This window comes from Protopterus annectens, chromosome 1.part0 (assembly GCF_019279795.1).
Source record: "Protopterus annectens isolate FY-2018-M chromosome 1.part0, PAN1.0, whole genome shotgun sequence".
In the NCBI taxonomy this organism is placed as follows: Eukaryota; Metazoa; Chordata; order Ceratodontiformes; family Protopteridae; genus Protopterus; species Protopterus annectens.
In genome coordinates, this window is record NC_056725.1 from 975,674,321 (window position 1) to 975,687,784 (window position 13,464).

At 44.0% G+C, this 13,464-nt stretch overlaps 1 protein-coding gene across 1 annotated transcript in view; it reads left to right on the forward strand.

The window, feature by feature from the left end:
* REPS1 (RALBP1 associated Eps domain containing 1) overlaps positions 1-13,464 on the forward strand; it is a 1,538,969-nt gene that overhangs the window by 951,817 nt on the left and 573,688 nt on the right. The window contains exon 9 of the mRNA XM_044068024.1: positions 13,168-13,289. Within this exon, the coding sequence (XP_043923959.1) occupies positions 13,168-13,289 (122 nt within the window). The remainder of the gene's footprint in view (positions 1-13,167; positions 13,290-13,464) is intronic.

The following is a 13,464-nucleotide window of genomic DNA, read 5'->3' on the forward strand; positions in this document are numbered from 1 at the left end:
TCAGACCACGTCAACATCAGAGATCAGGGCTTTGATTCTGGCCTTTCAGGCTTTTCACTCCATGTTCTTTTCATGCCCCTTGAAGGTGTACACCGACAATACTACAGTGATGTGATATGTAGAAAGCAGGGAGGCGCAAAATCTAACCTCCTCTACAGGATGGCACTTCAGCTTTGGAAAGTGGCTCCCATTTATCAGTTAACTCTTCAGGCAGTATACATTCCTTCAGAGGCAGTCTTGTGCCAGATGCTCTGAGCAGGTCCAACACATAGGCTTTCAAATGGATGCTTCACAGAGATTATTTCTGGACATTGTCCATTGGTGACGTATTCCTCAGGTAGATCTTTTTGCCTCCCTGTGAACAGGCAGCTTCTTCTCTTCTGTTCGTGTGCCATGCCATCTGGCCTAGAAGATGAGCACCCCATCCTTTCTGTGGGAGCAGGGAGGTTCCTTTATACTTTCCCTCCTCTTCCTCTACTTCCAAAAGTCCTGCTGAAGATTCAGCTGGACTCCTCAAACATCTTGCCAGTGAACTCCCCTTTGGCCTACACAGCATTGGTTCTTCCTCTTAATGCATCTGGCCTGGGGCAATCATCACAAGTTAACTCAATGGTTGGATCTCCTCACACAGGACAAGGGAGCTCTCATCCATCCCCACTTGTCCACTCTGCAACATTGTTGGTGATAGGGTTTTGATCCTTCTCAGGCACCTCTTTTCTGAGGACATGCTGAAGGTTTTACAGGAGGCAAAGTAAACTTCAACTCGAAAATTTTGTATGTTCAAATGGAAAAGATTTTTGTTCTGGTGCAATGCTCGTAACCAGGACCCTTTTTTAGTGAGATTTTCTCTGGTCCTCTCTTATTGTGTGAATTGCTCCAGTTTGGCTTGGCCTATTCTTTTGTGAAGGCGCATTTATCAGCCATTTCTGCTTGTCTGCCCTTGACTTCTACTTTGACTTCTTGTTTTAAGGTCAATTTCTTAAAGGCATCCTGCCTATTAGGCCTTCAAGAAAACCTACTCCACCTTCTCTGGACATTAATTTTCTTTTGGAAAAATTGACTCCAGCTCCTTTTGAGCCTGTGGATTTTGCTTCTTTGCAAACATTGTACTTGGAAGACTGTTTTGTTGCTGCTCAGAGGGTTTCTGAGCTCCAGGCCCATGGCCATTTCTCCTTTTTAGTTTTTCACAGGGACAGGGTGTCCCTTCGTACTAATCCTTCTTTTATCACCAATGTGGTAAATGAGCTGTCATTAAGTCAGTACAACTCCATTCTTTTTTCCCCTTCTCAGTCTGCTACTGAGAGAGGCCTGTATACCTTGGATTTGCACAGACAGTTCTGGTACTGTTTGGATAAAACTAGGGCTATTCGTAAGTCTGATCAGCATTGTGTTTCCTTTCATCCCAGATGTTCATCGTGCATACAGCTGCAGTAATCACAGATGGGTTCTCTGCCGTCAGGCAGGTCCTCGGTCGGCCGAATTCCAAAGTCTAGGTCCGGCGTCGGTTGTCGTCGCTTTCTTTCCTGATGTCAGTGCGACAGGGGTATATAAGACACAGCCGACGCCATATTCTTCAGTCTTTTTTGCCGCGCGGTGCCCGAAGCAGAAGCAGTTCGCAAGTGCCGGTTGGCCAGCTCCTGAAATTACGAATAATTGGAAACCGAAGTCTTCTTTAAAGCTAAGTACCCCGTTGGGGAAACTTTTCTTGCCTCAGACCGATGTCAGACAAAGTTAACAATTGTATTTCTTGTGGGAAGCAAATACCGCATAAGGATTTCCATTCCCTCTGCATACCTTGTTTAGGCCCAGACCACGACGTCTCGGCCTGTCGCTTTTGCGCTACTTTTAATAAACGCACTATTAAGCGTCGGGCGGAGTTCGCGCAGCACTTCTTTGGTAAAGCCTTTGATTATAAAATGTCGGATACTCCGACTACCGTTTTGTCCAAAATACGCAAGGACAAAGACCGACACGCGAGGCCCGCGGTCTCCACCGACACCACGCCAAAATCGGCTACACGTGGTCCGGTTCTCAGCGAGGCGCCTACGCAGCCCCTGACTACCGACGACACTTCTTTGGCGGTGTCCTCTGTAACCGAGACCGCAGGTACCTCGGCCCATACCCAGACTACAACCACCAAAGCCACTGTGAGTGTTGAGCCTCCTAATGTGGATAGGTCCACTTCCACCCATGGTGTCTTTAGACCCTCATCTTCCTTCTCCATTAAGGCCTTTACTAAGTCCAAATCAGCCATGCATCCCAAGAGGCCTGTTGCACAGGGCCCATCTCCAGGCCCCATGCCTAAAAAGCAGATGCTAAAAATGGCTGAGGATTTAATTACTCTTATCAGGGGTTCCCAGCCCCCTCCAGACAAGAGACCCAGAGTGGAGGAAGCTTCTCCCTCTTCTGACCAGGATTCCATTTTTTCAGAACATTCTGATGGAGGAACACTCGTACTCCCCTTTTGAAGATTCGGATGCTGAGCAGTCCATTCCTTCTGTATCTCCCCCAGAGGATTTCTCTTTTGGGGAAACCTTGCACACCTTGAGGGAACACTTCCATTGGGAAGGCCAAGACTTTTCTGATTCCAAGAAAAGACTTAGGGAATTTCTTTTGTTACCTCAGCACAGACCTCTGGCGATACCTCCTGTCTTGGACATACTTGATGATGTTTACTCGGAGGCTTGCCTAAATCCGGATTCCCTGCCTCCTGCCCCAGTCAAGCCTGATAGGTACTACAGAGTTCCTAACTCTCACCAATTTCTTTACAAAAGCCATAATGCTGACCCTGAAACCATTTTTCAAGGCCCCAAGGGAATGAAGGCCTCTACTACTAAGAATCCACTACGTTCCGAATGAGAGTCTAGATCCTTAGAAAGGTGGGGAAAAAAGGTATATACCTTGGCCACCCTAGCCATGAGGGCCTTAAATTGTCAGTTCCATATGCTTAAATATCAGCAGTTTCTGTTATCACAATTAAGAAATAAAATGTCTCAACCTGAACAACCAGATTTGAAGGAGTTGCAGGATATGATGCATAGTGCAGAACAAGTGGGTAAACACACCTTACAATGTGGCTATGATGCCCTAGAGGCCTCAAGTAGAGCTGCTGTGACAGGATCAGTCATTCGTAGACATGCCTGGCTTAGAGAACAAACCTTGCCTGACCATGTTAAAGCTAAGCTACTAGATGCTCCTTTACAAAAGGATGTACTATTTGGTACTAATGCTGAGGAGATACTACGGAAAATGGAAGAAAAAGCTAAATCTATGCAAACTGTCAAAGCTTTTCTACAGGTTCAACCACCACGTTTTAGCAGAAATTGGCCTTCAAAGAACTGGTCCTTTCCAGCCACGGACAAGCCACAAAGAGGGAGATACAGGCGCACAAGGGGCAGAGGACAGCCTCAAGGATCATATAGAGGCAGACAATGGCAAACTCCAGCAACAAGAGGTGGCGAAGACAGTGCACAGCAATACAGGAAACAAACCCAATGACTTCCTCCTTTTCATGCCAAGCAAGTCTCAGCTGGCAGCACCCTTGGGAGGAAAGCTGGCATTATTTACAAGAAATTGGCATATTATCACAACAGACAAATGGATCCTGGACATTATAAACAGAGGCTACAGATTTCATTTTCACACACTTCCAAAAATGAGAGGCATGCCGAACCTGCCACACAATCAAAGGACAGAGGCTCAAATACAAATTTCAAAGCTTATGGCCATGAAAGCTATTCAAGAGGTACCTACTCACGAACAAAGTCAAGGTTTTTATTCGACTTTTTCTGGTACCAAGGAAAGGAACCGACTGGAGACCCATTTTGGACTTATCCATCCTAAACACATTTCTACTCGTACCAAAATTCAAGATGCTCACATTACAGCAGCTTCTTCCCATGCTGGGCAAGGAGTTTTGGCTGGTAACATTGGACCTCAAGGAGGCATACCTGCATTTACCAATCAGACAAAGCTGCAGAAGATACCTCAGATTTCTTGCAGGTTCAATCCACTATCAATTCTCTGCATTGCCCTTTGGCTTATCTACTGCGCCCATAGTATTCACAAAATGCCTGGCATCAGTAATTGCCTACTGCAGACTTCAAGGGATACAAATTTACCCTTATTCGGACGACTGCCTGATCCAAGCGGACAACAAGCACATACTTCTGGAACATCTGGCTTATGTAACACGGTTATTGAATTCTCTGGGATACACAGTCAACAAGGAGAAATCCAGGCTAACACCATCTCGGAAAATAACTTTCCTGGGTGCCAACTTGGACACAAACACCCAGATGGCCTATCTTACGCCAGAAAAACAAGGGCAACTAACTCATTACTTCAAAATACTAGCATATTGTACCAGGCTCACTGCAAGGAAAATCCTGCAGGCTCTGGGCTTCATGGCATCTTGCATTCTTCTAATCCCATGTGCAAAGTTGCATATGAGGAAACTTCAGTGGTACCTAAAAAACCTATGGTCTCAACACAGCCACAGTTTGGAAACAATAATACCAATAATTCCATGTTTGCAAAAGGAATTTCTATGGTGGGCCCAAGCATGCCAAACAAACACAGGTCTTCCATTCTGCAAGCCTCAGGCAAATCAAGTCATCACAACAGACGCCTCAGAATACGCCTGGGGGGCGCACATGGCAGACAGGTGCATTCAGGGCAAATGGTCCCAAAAGGAAAAGCACCTTCACATCAATCAAAAAGAAATGCTAGCAGTGATAAATGCAGTTACAATTTTCAAGGACCTCCTGCATCCAGGGCAATTATTGATAAGAACAGACAACACCACAGTAATGTGGTACATAAACAAACAAGGTGGAACACATTCATACCCCCTGTGCAGGCTAGCCATGTCACTTTGGAACTTGGCTCTGGAATGGCAAATCGAACTTCAAGCACAGTACTTGCCAGGATTGGAAAACACACTGGCAGACAATCTAAGCAGAAATATGACAGATCCACACTAATGGAAGTTGCATCCTCAAGTGTTTACAAAGATAATCCAAGCATGGGGAAGACCAGACATAGATCTCTTCGCCTCCCACAGGAATCATCAATTGAAAAAGTTATGTTCAAGGACCTTTCATCCAAAGGCCTGGAGAGTGGACGCCCTTTCTTTCAGTTGGGCAACATGGACAGTTTACGCTTTCCCACCTTTGCCTCTTCTGCCCAAGGTGCTCTTGAAAGCAAGAGCAGACAGACCGAAGATGATACTGATTGCTCCAGACTGGCCAAGACAACACTGGTACCCACTCCTGAGGAGCCTAACACATACTCCTCCCTGGACCCTACCTCTAATGCCTCTTCTACTGACTCAGCACAGCTACAAAACTCTTCACAGTCAGCTGAAAACTCTCAATCTGGCTGCATGGAAAATTCCTTAACACCACAACAGACCCTACTCTCCAAAGAGGTGCAGGATGTCATTTTGGAGGCCAGAAGGCCATCTACTAGAAAGGCTTACTCCACAAAATGGAAACGTTTTTGGGCTTGGAATGAGAAAAAAGGCCAGGATCCTAGAAAACTGATTTTGCCTCAGATATTACAGTATCTAGCTGAGCTGTTGAATAGTGGACTTTCATTTTCCTCCATCAAAATTCATGCCTCAGCCATTTCTGCAGAATACAACACTGATCCACCCTTATTCTCTCACCCACTTTTAAGACAGTTCCTCAGAGGAGCTAAGAATATAAGACCTCCAAGGAAACAACCAATACCAGCCTGGGATCTTAACTACATCCTAGAAAAATTAACATTGCCTCCCTTTGAACCAGCTGCCTCAACAAATTTGCAGTATTTGTCCTGGAAAACAGCCTTCCTTCTGGCCATTACCTCAGCTCGTAGGGTTTCGGAACTACAAGCCCTCATGGCTGTGCAGCCTTTTCTCATCTTCCATCAGGACAGGGTTTCCCTACGAACCAACCCTTCATTTATGCCTAAGGTAGTATCCAGGGTAGCTTTAAATCAGGCCATACACTTACCTACCTTTTACCCCAATAATCCTCAAAACAAAGGGGAAAGGCTGCTACATTCCTTAGACATCCATAGACAGCTACGTTACTATTTGAACAGAACACAGCCCTTCAGGAAATCAGAACAACTTTTTGTGTCCTATGCTGTAGGAGCTCAAGGGAAGCCAATTTCCAAACAGACAATTTCAAAATGGATAGGCCATTACATACGGTTTTGTTGCTCCTTTCATGGCAAACCTGTTCCTACAGGCATCAGATCCCACTCCACAAGGGCCACAGCTACCTCTACAGCCTTCCTCAGAGGAGTCCCTACCAAAGATATTTTGGAGGCAGCCACTTGGAGTTCTGTGCATACCTTCACAAAACACTACCACCTGCCTTTATATTCCAAGACTAGAGCAGGCTTTGCCACTGCTGTGTTGCAGGGCATTCTGGCTGCTCCCAGTTCCACCTAGTGCCTACCACCCTGTGCGTAGCTTTGGGATTCTACCCATCTGTGATTACTGCAGCTGTATGCACGATGAACATAGTACAGTTTTGTACCTACCATAAATGTAGATGTTAGAGTGCTAATACAGCTGCAGTACAGGTTTCCCTCCCTCCTTCCCCTCTTGGTAAAGGCCTAGTGGCTAACACTTCCTCATACAACCTAATTTGGGTTATCCTTCTATGGTGTATTTGCTTGCAACTACTGATTTTTGATTATATTGCATTGCTTGACTATATATATATATATAATTTATGTATTGCCTTCCTTCTGGGGGCACCTGACATCTGGGGCAAGAAAGACTGAAGAATATGGTGTCAGCTGTGTCTTATATACCCCTGTCGCACTGACGTCAGGAAAGAAAGCGACGACAACCGACGCCGGACCTAGACTTTGGAATTCGGCCAACCGAGGACCCGCCTGACGGCAGAGAACCCATCTGTGATTACTGCAGCTGTATTAGCACTCGAACATCTACATTTATGGTAGGTACAAAACTGTACTTTCTTTGGGTTTGGCTCTTTCTAAGCAGATCATCTCCTCCTAGATATCTAAGGCCATTTTTTTTGTTCTTTTCATGGCAATTTTCAGTCTGCTTCTGTTAGAGCTCATTTTGCTAGGGCTGTTGCCTCTTCTGGTGCCTTTAAAGGGAGTTGGACACCAATTCCATCCTTGAAGGTGCTACTTGGTCTTTAATGCATACCTTTGCTAAGCATTATAAGTTAGATATGGTTTCTAGGGCCAGAGATGGTTTTGCTGAAACCATTTTATGTGGGTTTGTTGAGGGCTTTTCTCAGCCATCCACTTTCCATTCTGTTTTCTTGAGCTTTTTTACTCTTCCTTCTTTAAGGAATATTGCCACAGTGATATAGGAGGACATAATACAGTTGTGTAAAGTGTTACCATAACATTAGACTTCCTTCTGTTCACTGTTGCAGTTTTCACTCACTTGCTCGCTCCCTCCCTGCAACCCCCTCTTGTTTAATCTGCATTTTTTCCTTCTGGATATGCATGGACTCCTTTGTCCTGTGACGATTGTTCTTTTTTGGGGAAATTCAGTCCTGGGTAGTTGCGTCTTTGCATCCCTTTTACGTCCTACATTCTGTGCTGGGAGCATAAATGTGACATATGGCACAAACAATATCTTTTTCAAGCTTATCTATACTGGCTAAGCGACGGGCTAGCTGAGGCAGGACATCCCTTTCTTTAAGGAATACTGCAAGAGTAAAGAGGACATGTACTGTTATGGTAAGATTTTACACAACTGCACTTTAAAAAAAAAAATAAATAAACTTTACTGAACATAACATTTTGAAAAGCGTGATATAGGTATATGTACGGTAATAGAAAATAAAACAAAACCATACTAACATTTCCTTTATTTTCATGCAGTGTACATTTTGACAATTTTTATTCATGGCAACATTACATAAATTTCTCAATTCTTGCCTTCCCTTAAATTTTATTCCTCCTCATGGGCACTATTCTACATGTATCATTCCCACAAATTCAATTTATTTTTTACATAATTTGCTCCTTCCCTTTTCTAAAATTTTATTTCTAGTTATTTTATCTCCTTTTCAATTTTCAGTACCTCAGTTAACAGTTTAGATTTTAATTTCTATTAATTGCTTTTTGTGGCCAATAGCATTAAACTTAGCAAGGCCATACTATATTTGGCAATTCAGATCCTTTATCCCATCTCAAAAAAATCATCATCTTGGTTAAACCAGTTGCTCGGCCCGACATTTCTAACAAAATGTTCAGTAGAGATTTTTTTTAAATCTGCAAACGTGTTACATTCCCATACATGTTCCCCTCTCTCCTTCCCATCACAGTTCCAGCATTTGATTTGCTATTTATCTGAGGAAAATTCTTTGAAGTTTGCTTTGGATATGAAAATATGTATGCGAACATTTCCAAGCAAAAACCCTAAACCTTCTGGACCATGATGCATAGCTGGGAGGCATACAGATGTCCTTTCTTTGCACCTTTGTATATTGCCGGTTTATTGTCTCTTCTCAATCTTTTCAAACATCCTCTTTTTGATTCATACATTTAGCATGCAGTATTTTGTATGCCCTATGATATTATCCTTTTTTTAACACAACCTTCTATTATAAATTCTACTAAAATACTGCCAGAGCTGGTCTTTCATTTAACAATCCCTTGATATTCTTCGTGTTTCACTGTTGCAGTCATCACATTTGGGTTATCTCTGCCAAGGGTATCCCTCGGCCTGCCCGAATACCAGAGGCTTAGTATTTCTGCATCTGTTGCTGTTGCTTCAGAACTGAAGTCAGTTCATCAGTAGTATAACGTAAGGCAGGCGACGCCATTACATCAGTCTTTCTTGCCACGGAGCCTGAAGCAGAAGCAGTTCGCACGAGTGCCTGTCGGCTGCTACCAGAGTTTCATCTTCCGAATTGAAGCTGAAGTCTTCTAAAGCTAAGTACCCCTTTGGGCATCCTTTCTTGCACTAACCACTGTCAGAAAAAGGTAACAATTGTCTCGCCTGTGGAAAGCAAATACCACACCGAGACTTGAATTCTTACTGCGTCACTTGCTTAGGCCCAGACCATGACGTTCCCCACTGTCTCTCTTGTGCTTTGTTCAATGCCAGAACTATATGTCATTGGGCCCTTATTGTAGCTAGATATTTTCACTACAGTCCTCGAATTCCGATATGGCTTCGGTAAGCCATCCCAAAGCAGATCTTCCGAAAAAAAACATAAGGATAAAGACAGAGACGGACTGTATAGGTCCAAACCTACTGATGACGATTCCGTTAAGCTAGTTGTCAGTTCTCTGGTCCTCAGGCGCTTTCGCAGCCCCTGATGCCTGCTTCTGTGGATTCGCAGGCCGCTACTGAGACCCTTTCAGAGTCTGGTATGCCGCAAAACTCTTCTTCGACTAAGGGCCCTGCTGTTGTCTCTCCCTTAGATGGGTTCAGAGCTGCTGAGCAGGCACTGGCTTCCGAGGAAGTATTTTGCACTACCAATTCTCGACACAAACCAACATCTTCCTTTGTGTCTACCATTCTTTCCAAAACTACCAAGTTTCTAAGGCCCAGGGTATGAACTACACCCAAGAAACCAATGACCCACTCCCAGACACCTGCTTCCTTGCTGCAGTCTCAAATGCTTAAAATGGCAGAAGACCTTATCATGCTTATCACGGGAAGCCAAGCTACCCCTTCCAAAAGAAAATGTGGTCTGTCCCCAGTAGTTTTGTCTGAATAGGAATTGAATGAGACTGATGCATCTGAATATGAAGACATGCAACCCCTTTCTGCTTATGTGGATTCTGATGCAGAGGATTCCATTTCCTCAGCCTCTCCATCCAAGGACTTTTCCTTTGGGGAAACCCTTCATGGAGCATTTCCAGTGGGAATGTCAGGACTACCCTCAGTCTGAAAAGAGACTCAGGGAATTCTTAGATCTTTCACAGCACAGACCCCTGGCCATTCCCCCAGTCCTGGATGTTGTGGACATTGTTTTCTTTGAATCCAGTTTGACTCCTGACACCCTCCCTCTTGCACCCAGAAAACCTGACTGGTATTACAGAGTCCCTGACTCTCACAAATTTCTTTTCAAAAATCCTACTGCTGACCTAGAGGTAATTTCTCAAGGGCGTAAAGGTATTAAAGCAACCTCTGCTAAGAATCCCACCCTCTCAGATAGGGATTCCCGAGCACTAGACAGATGGGGTAAAAAAGTATACACTTCTGCTACTCTTGCTATCAGAGCACTAAATTGCCAGTTCCATATGCTAAAATTTCAGCAACATACCATGGAACTCCTCAAACAAAAAGTGTCTTCCTTTCTTGCTTGTGCAGAATCTAAAGAGTTACAAGAGTTGATGCATTCTGCAAGTCAAGTAACTAAGCACATCTTCCATTGTGGTTTTGATGCCCTAGAAGCTTCTTGCAGGGCAGCAGTCAACGGTTCTGTTCTTAGGCGTGCATTGCTTATGGAACAGCCCTTGCCAGACCATGTTAAATTTAAATTGTTGGATGCACCCTTGCATAAAGACAACTTATTTGGCACTAAGGCAGAGGACATCTTAAAAAAAATGGAAGAAAAAGCTAAATCTATGCGGTCAGTTAAGGATTTCTTACAGGTCCACCCACGTAGGTTCAGTAGGCATTGCCCCTTCAAGCACCGGTCCTTTCCTGCTCCCACCAGGTCAGTTCAGCCCAGACCCTGTTGGAGACCCCCCCCCCCCCGACAGCAGCCACAGGGAATGCAGAGATCAAAACAGTGGAATCCCTCCACTTCAAAAACAGGGAGTTCTAAGCCACCCCCTCATAGTAAGAACTCACAATGACTCCTGCACCACCCCCTCCCTCTGCCCACCTTCACTTACCCCTAGGAAGAAAACTCACCTTTCACACAAGCACCTGGGCCACCATTACCAGCGACCGCTGGGTCCTCAACATAATGTCCCAGGGATACAGATTTTCTTTCCACACTCTGCCAACCTCAAAAGGGTTCCCAGATCTACCTCCAAACCAGTTGGCAGAGGCCCAAAAGCAAGTTATTTCCCTGCTCTCTATGAGGGCAATTGAGCACGTTCCCGTAGAACAGAAAGGCCAAGGTTTCTACTCCAGACATTTTCTGGTAACCAGAAAAGAGGGCACCTGGCATCCCATCCTCGATCTATCCATCCTAAACACCTTCCTGGTGATAACAAAATTCAAAATGCTCACCCTCCAGCAAGTGCTACCCATGCTCTCCAAGGATGCTTGGCTAGCCACCCTAGACTTAAGAGGCCTACCTCCACATTCCTATCAGGGAATTATGCAGGAAATAGCTATGTTTCAGGGCAGGATCTCTGCACTTTCAGTTCTCTGTACTTCCCTTTGGCTTATCTACTGCTCCCAGAGTTTTCACAAAATGTCTGGCTCCGGCCATTGCATTTTTGCAGACAAAGGAATACTCAAATGTACCCATATTTAGACTGTCTAATTCAGGCAGTCAGGAAAAGCTGCTCAAGCACCTGGCCTTTCTAAAGTCCCTACTGACCTCCCTAGGGTACACTATCAACGAAAAGAAATCCAAACTAGTACCCACCCAAAGGATTATATTCCTGGGAGCAAGTCTGGACACAGCATCCCTTATGGCATCCCTCACACCAGAAAAACAAACTTACCTAATAGCTTACTTCTCGCAACTAGCCACCAGACCATATGATGAAACTTCAGTGGTACCTAAAAAGCCTTTGGTGTCAGCACTCTGAAGACCTAGAAACTTGTACCCATGATACCTTGTCTCAAGTAAGACTTTCTCCCCACAGCATGCTCCCACAGCAAGAGACTACCTTTCTCACCACCCCCCACCACCAAGACCCTCACCACAGATGCATCAGACTATGTCTGGGGTGCACACCTGGATGGCAGGTTCATACAGGACCAATGGAGCCCACAGCAAATCCAATTGCACATCAACCAAAAAGATATGTTAGCTGTCCAGCACGCATTGACAGCTTTCAGGCCCCTTCTCTCCCCAGGGGCTCTCCCGATCAAAACAGACAACACCACTGTGATGTATATCAACAAGCAGGGAGGGACTCACTCCTACCCTCTATGCAGGCTGGCCATGACCCTAAATGAAGTGCCCACCTTAGGGCATGTTTCATTATCTAGTTATCTTTATCTTACTGTTGTTGGATCTTTCAGTCTATTGTCTTGAAGTTGTTTGAGAGCATTCTGCTTGTCATTGTTATTCTGCTGTGTAACAGTCACTTGCAGGGCAAAGGGGTTGTACCATGCTTCCCACCCTATAGTTAACATGAAGGTTTTCCTTATTTAACTTGTGTTTTGATGACTGGGATGTCCACCTGGGTTTTATAGTGTGTTTTCTCCGGAGGCTTGAAGAGAAAAGCTCCACAGTAGTTAAATTCAAAGAAGAAAAAAAATACAAATTTGAATAGTAAGTTGTTAATCATTGATAATACAATATTAAACAACAAAAAGACAATTTACGCACATTTGTTTCTCTGGGGTATCATTTCCTTTATTGACAGGGTGCATATCGTGGCATATCTGTATATTATAATCCCGTAGATATAAGAACTGTGGCCTGACAGTGTCTGGATAACCTGTGCCTCAAAGGAATTTTGCATGACTGAAAGATTCTGTTATTTCTTAAGACATGAACCTTGTGATTGGCAAGCTTGTGTATAAATCTTCATAGAAACAGCTGGGCTTGGTGACTGAAGTTTATCTGTTGGATGACATTTGTTGTTGGCCATCACTTCTGCCTGTAGGATCTCTTGAGTGTCGGGCCATTATTTGTGGGGAATGCTATTTGTTCATTTTCAAAGGTGGGGGCATCCCTTGGGAATAACAGGCATTTTCTCCTGAAGGTGATGTCAGAGATGTCTTTAAACGAGTCCATTGATTTTTTTAATCTTGCCTGATTTGCTGTTTATTGAAGACTGTTTTGACTTGTCTGTGAAAAGGAATTTCAACTCATTCAATCCTTATTTTGTTATCAGATATGATAAATGTTGGTTTTTACTGCCTTACTACAAATTCAGAATATTAAGTGCTTAGAAATAGCAAAAAAAATCTCATGTGGCCATTTGGTTACAGCTGTACGGCTTCAATAAATACATTTTATATTGGTTGTAGAGCTTAAATCAAGAACACACTGTTTTTGTCTGTTACATTTTATGGATCTACAGAAACAGAAGAACATCCTGCTGAACCTGGCTACTCCAGTTCTCCTGCGGAAGTACCCCCAAGTAAGTCGCCGTCTATGCCATCACTAAACCAGACCTGGCCGGAAATGAACCAGAGCAATGAGGTTAGCATGTGGTTTTGTTTAACTTTCTGATGTTGCTATCCATTTTTTTATTCTTATTGTAAAGCAGATGATTTTAGATGCAATATTGTCTCTCTCTCCTATTGAAATCAGAAATATTTTTTTAAATTTGCTTCCTGATGAGAGATTGTTTGCTTTTTTACATCATGTTTGTAAG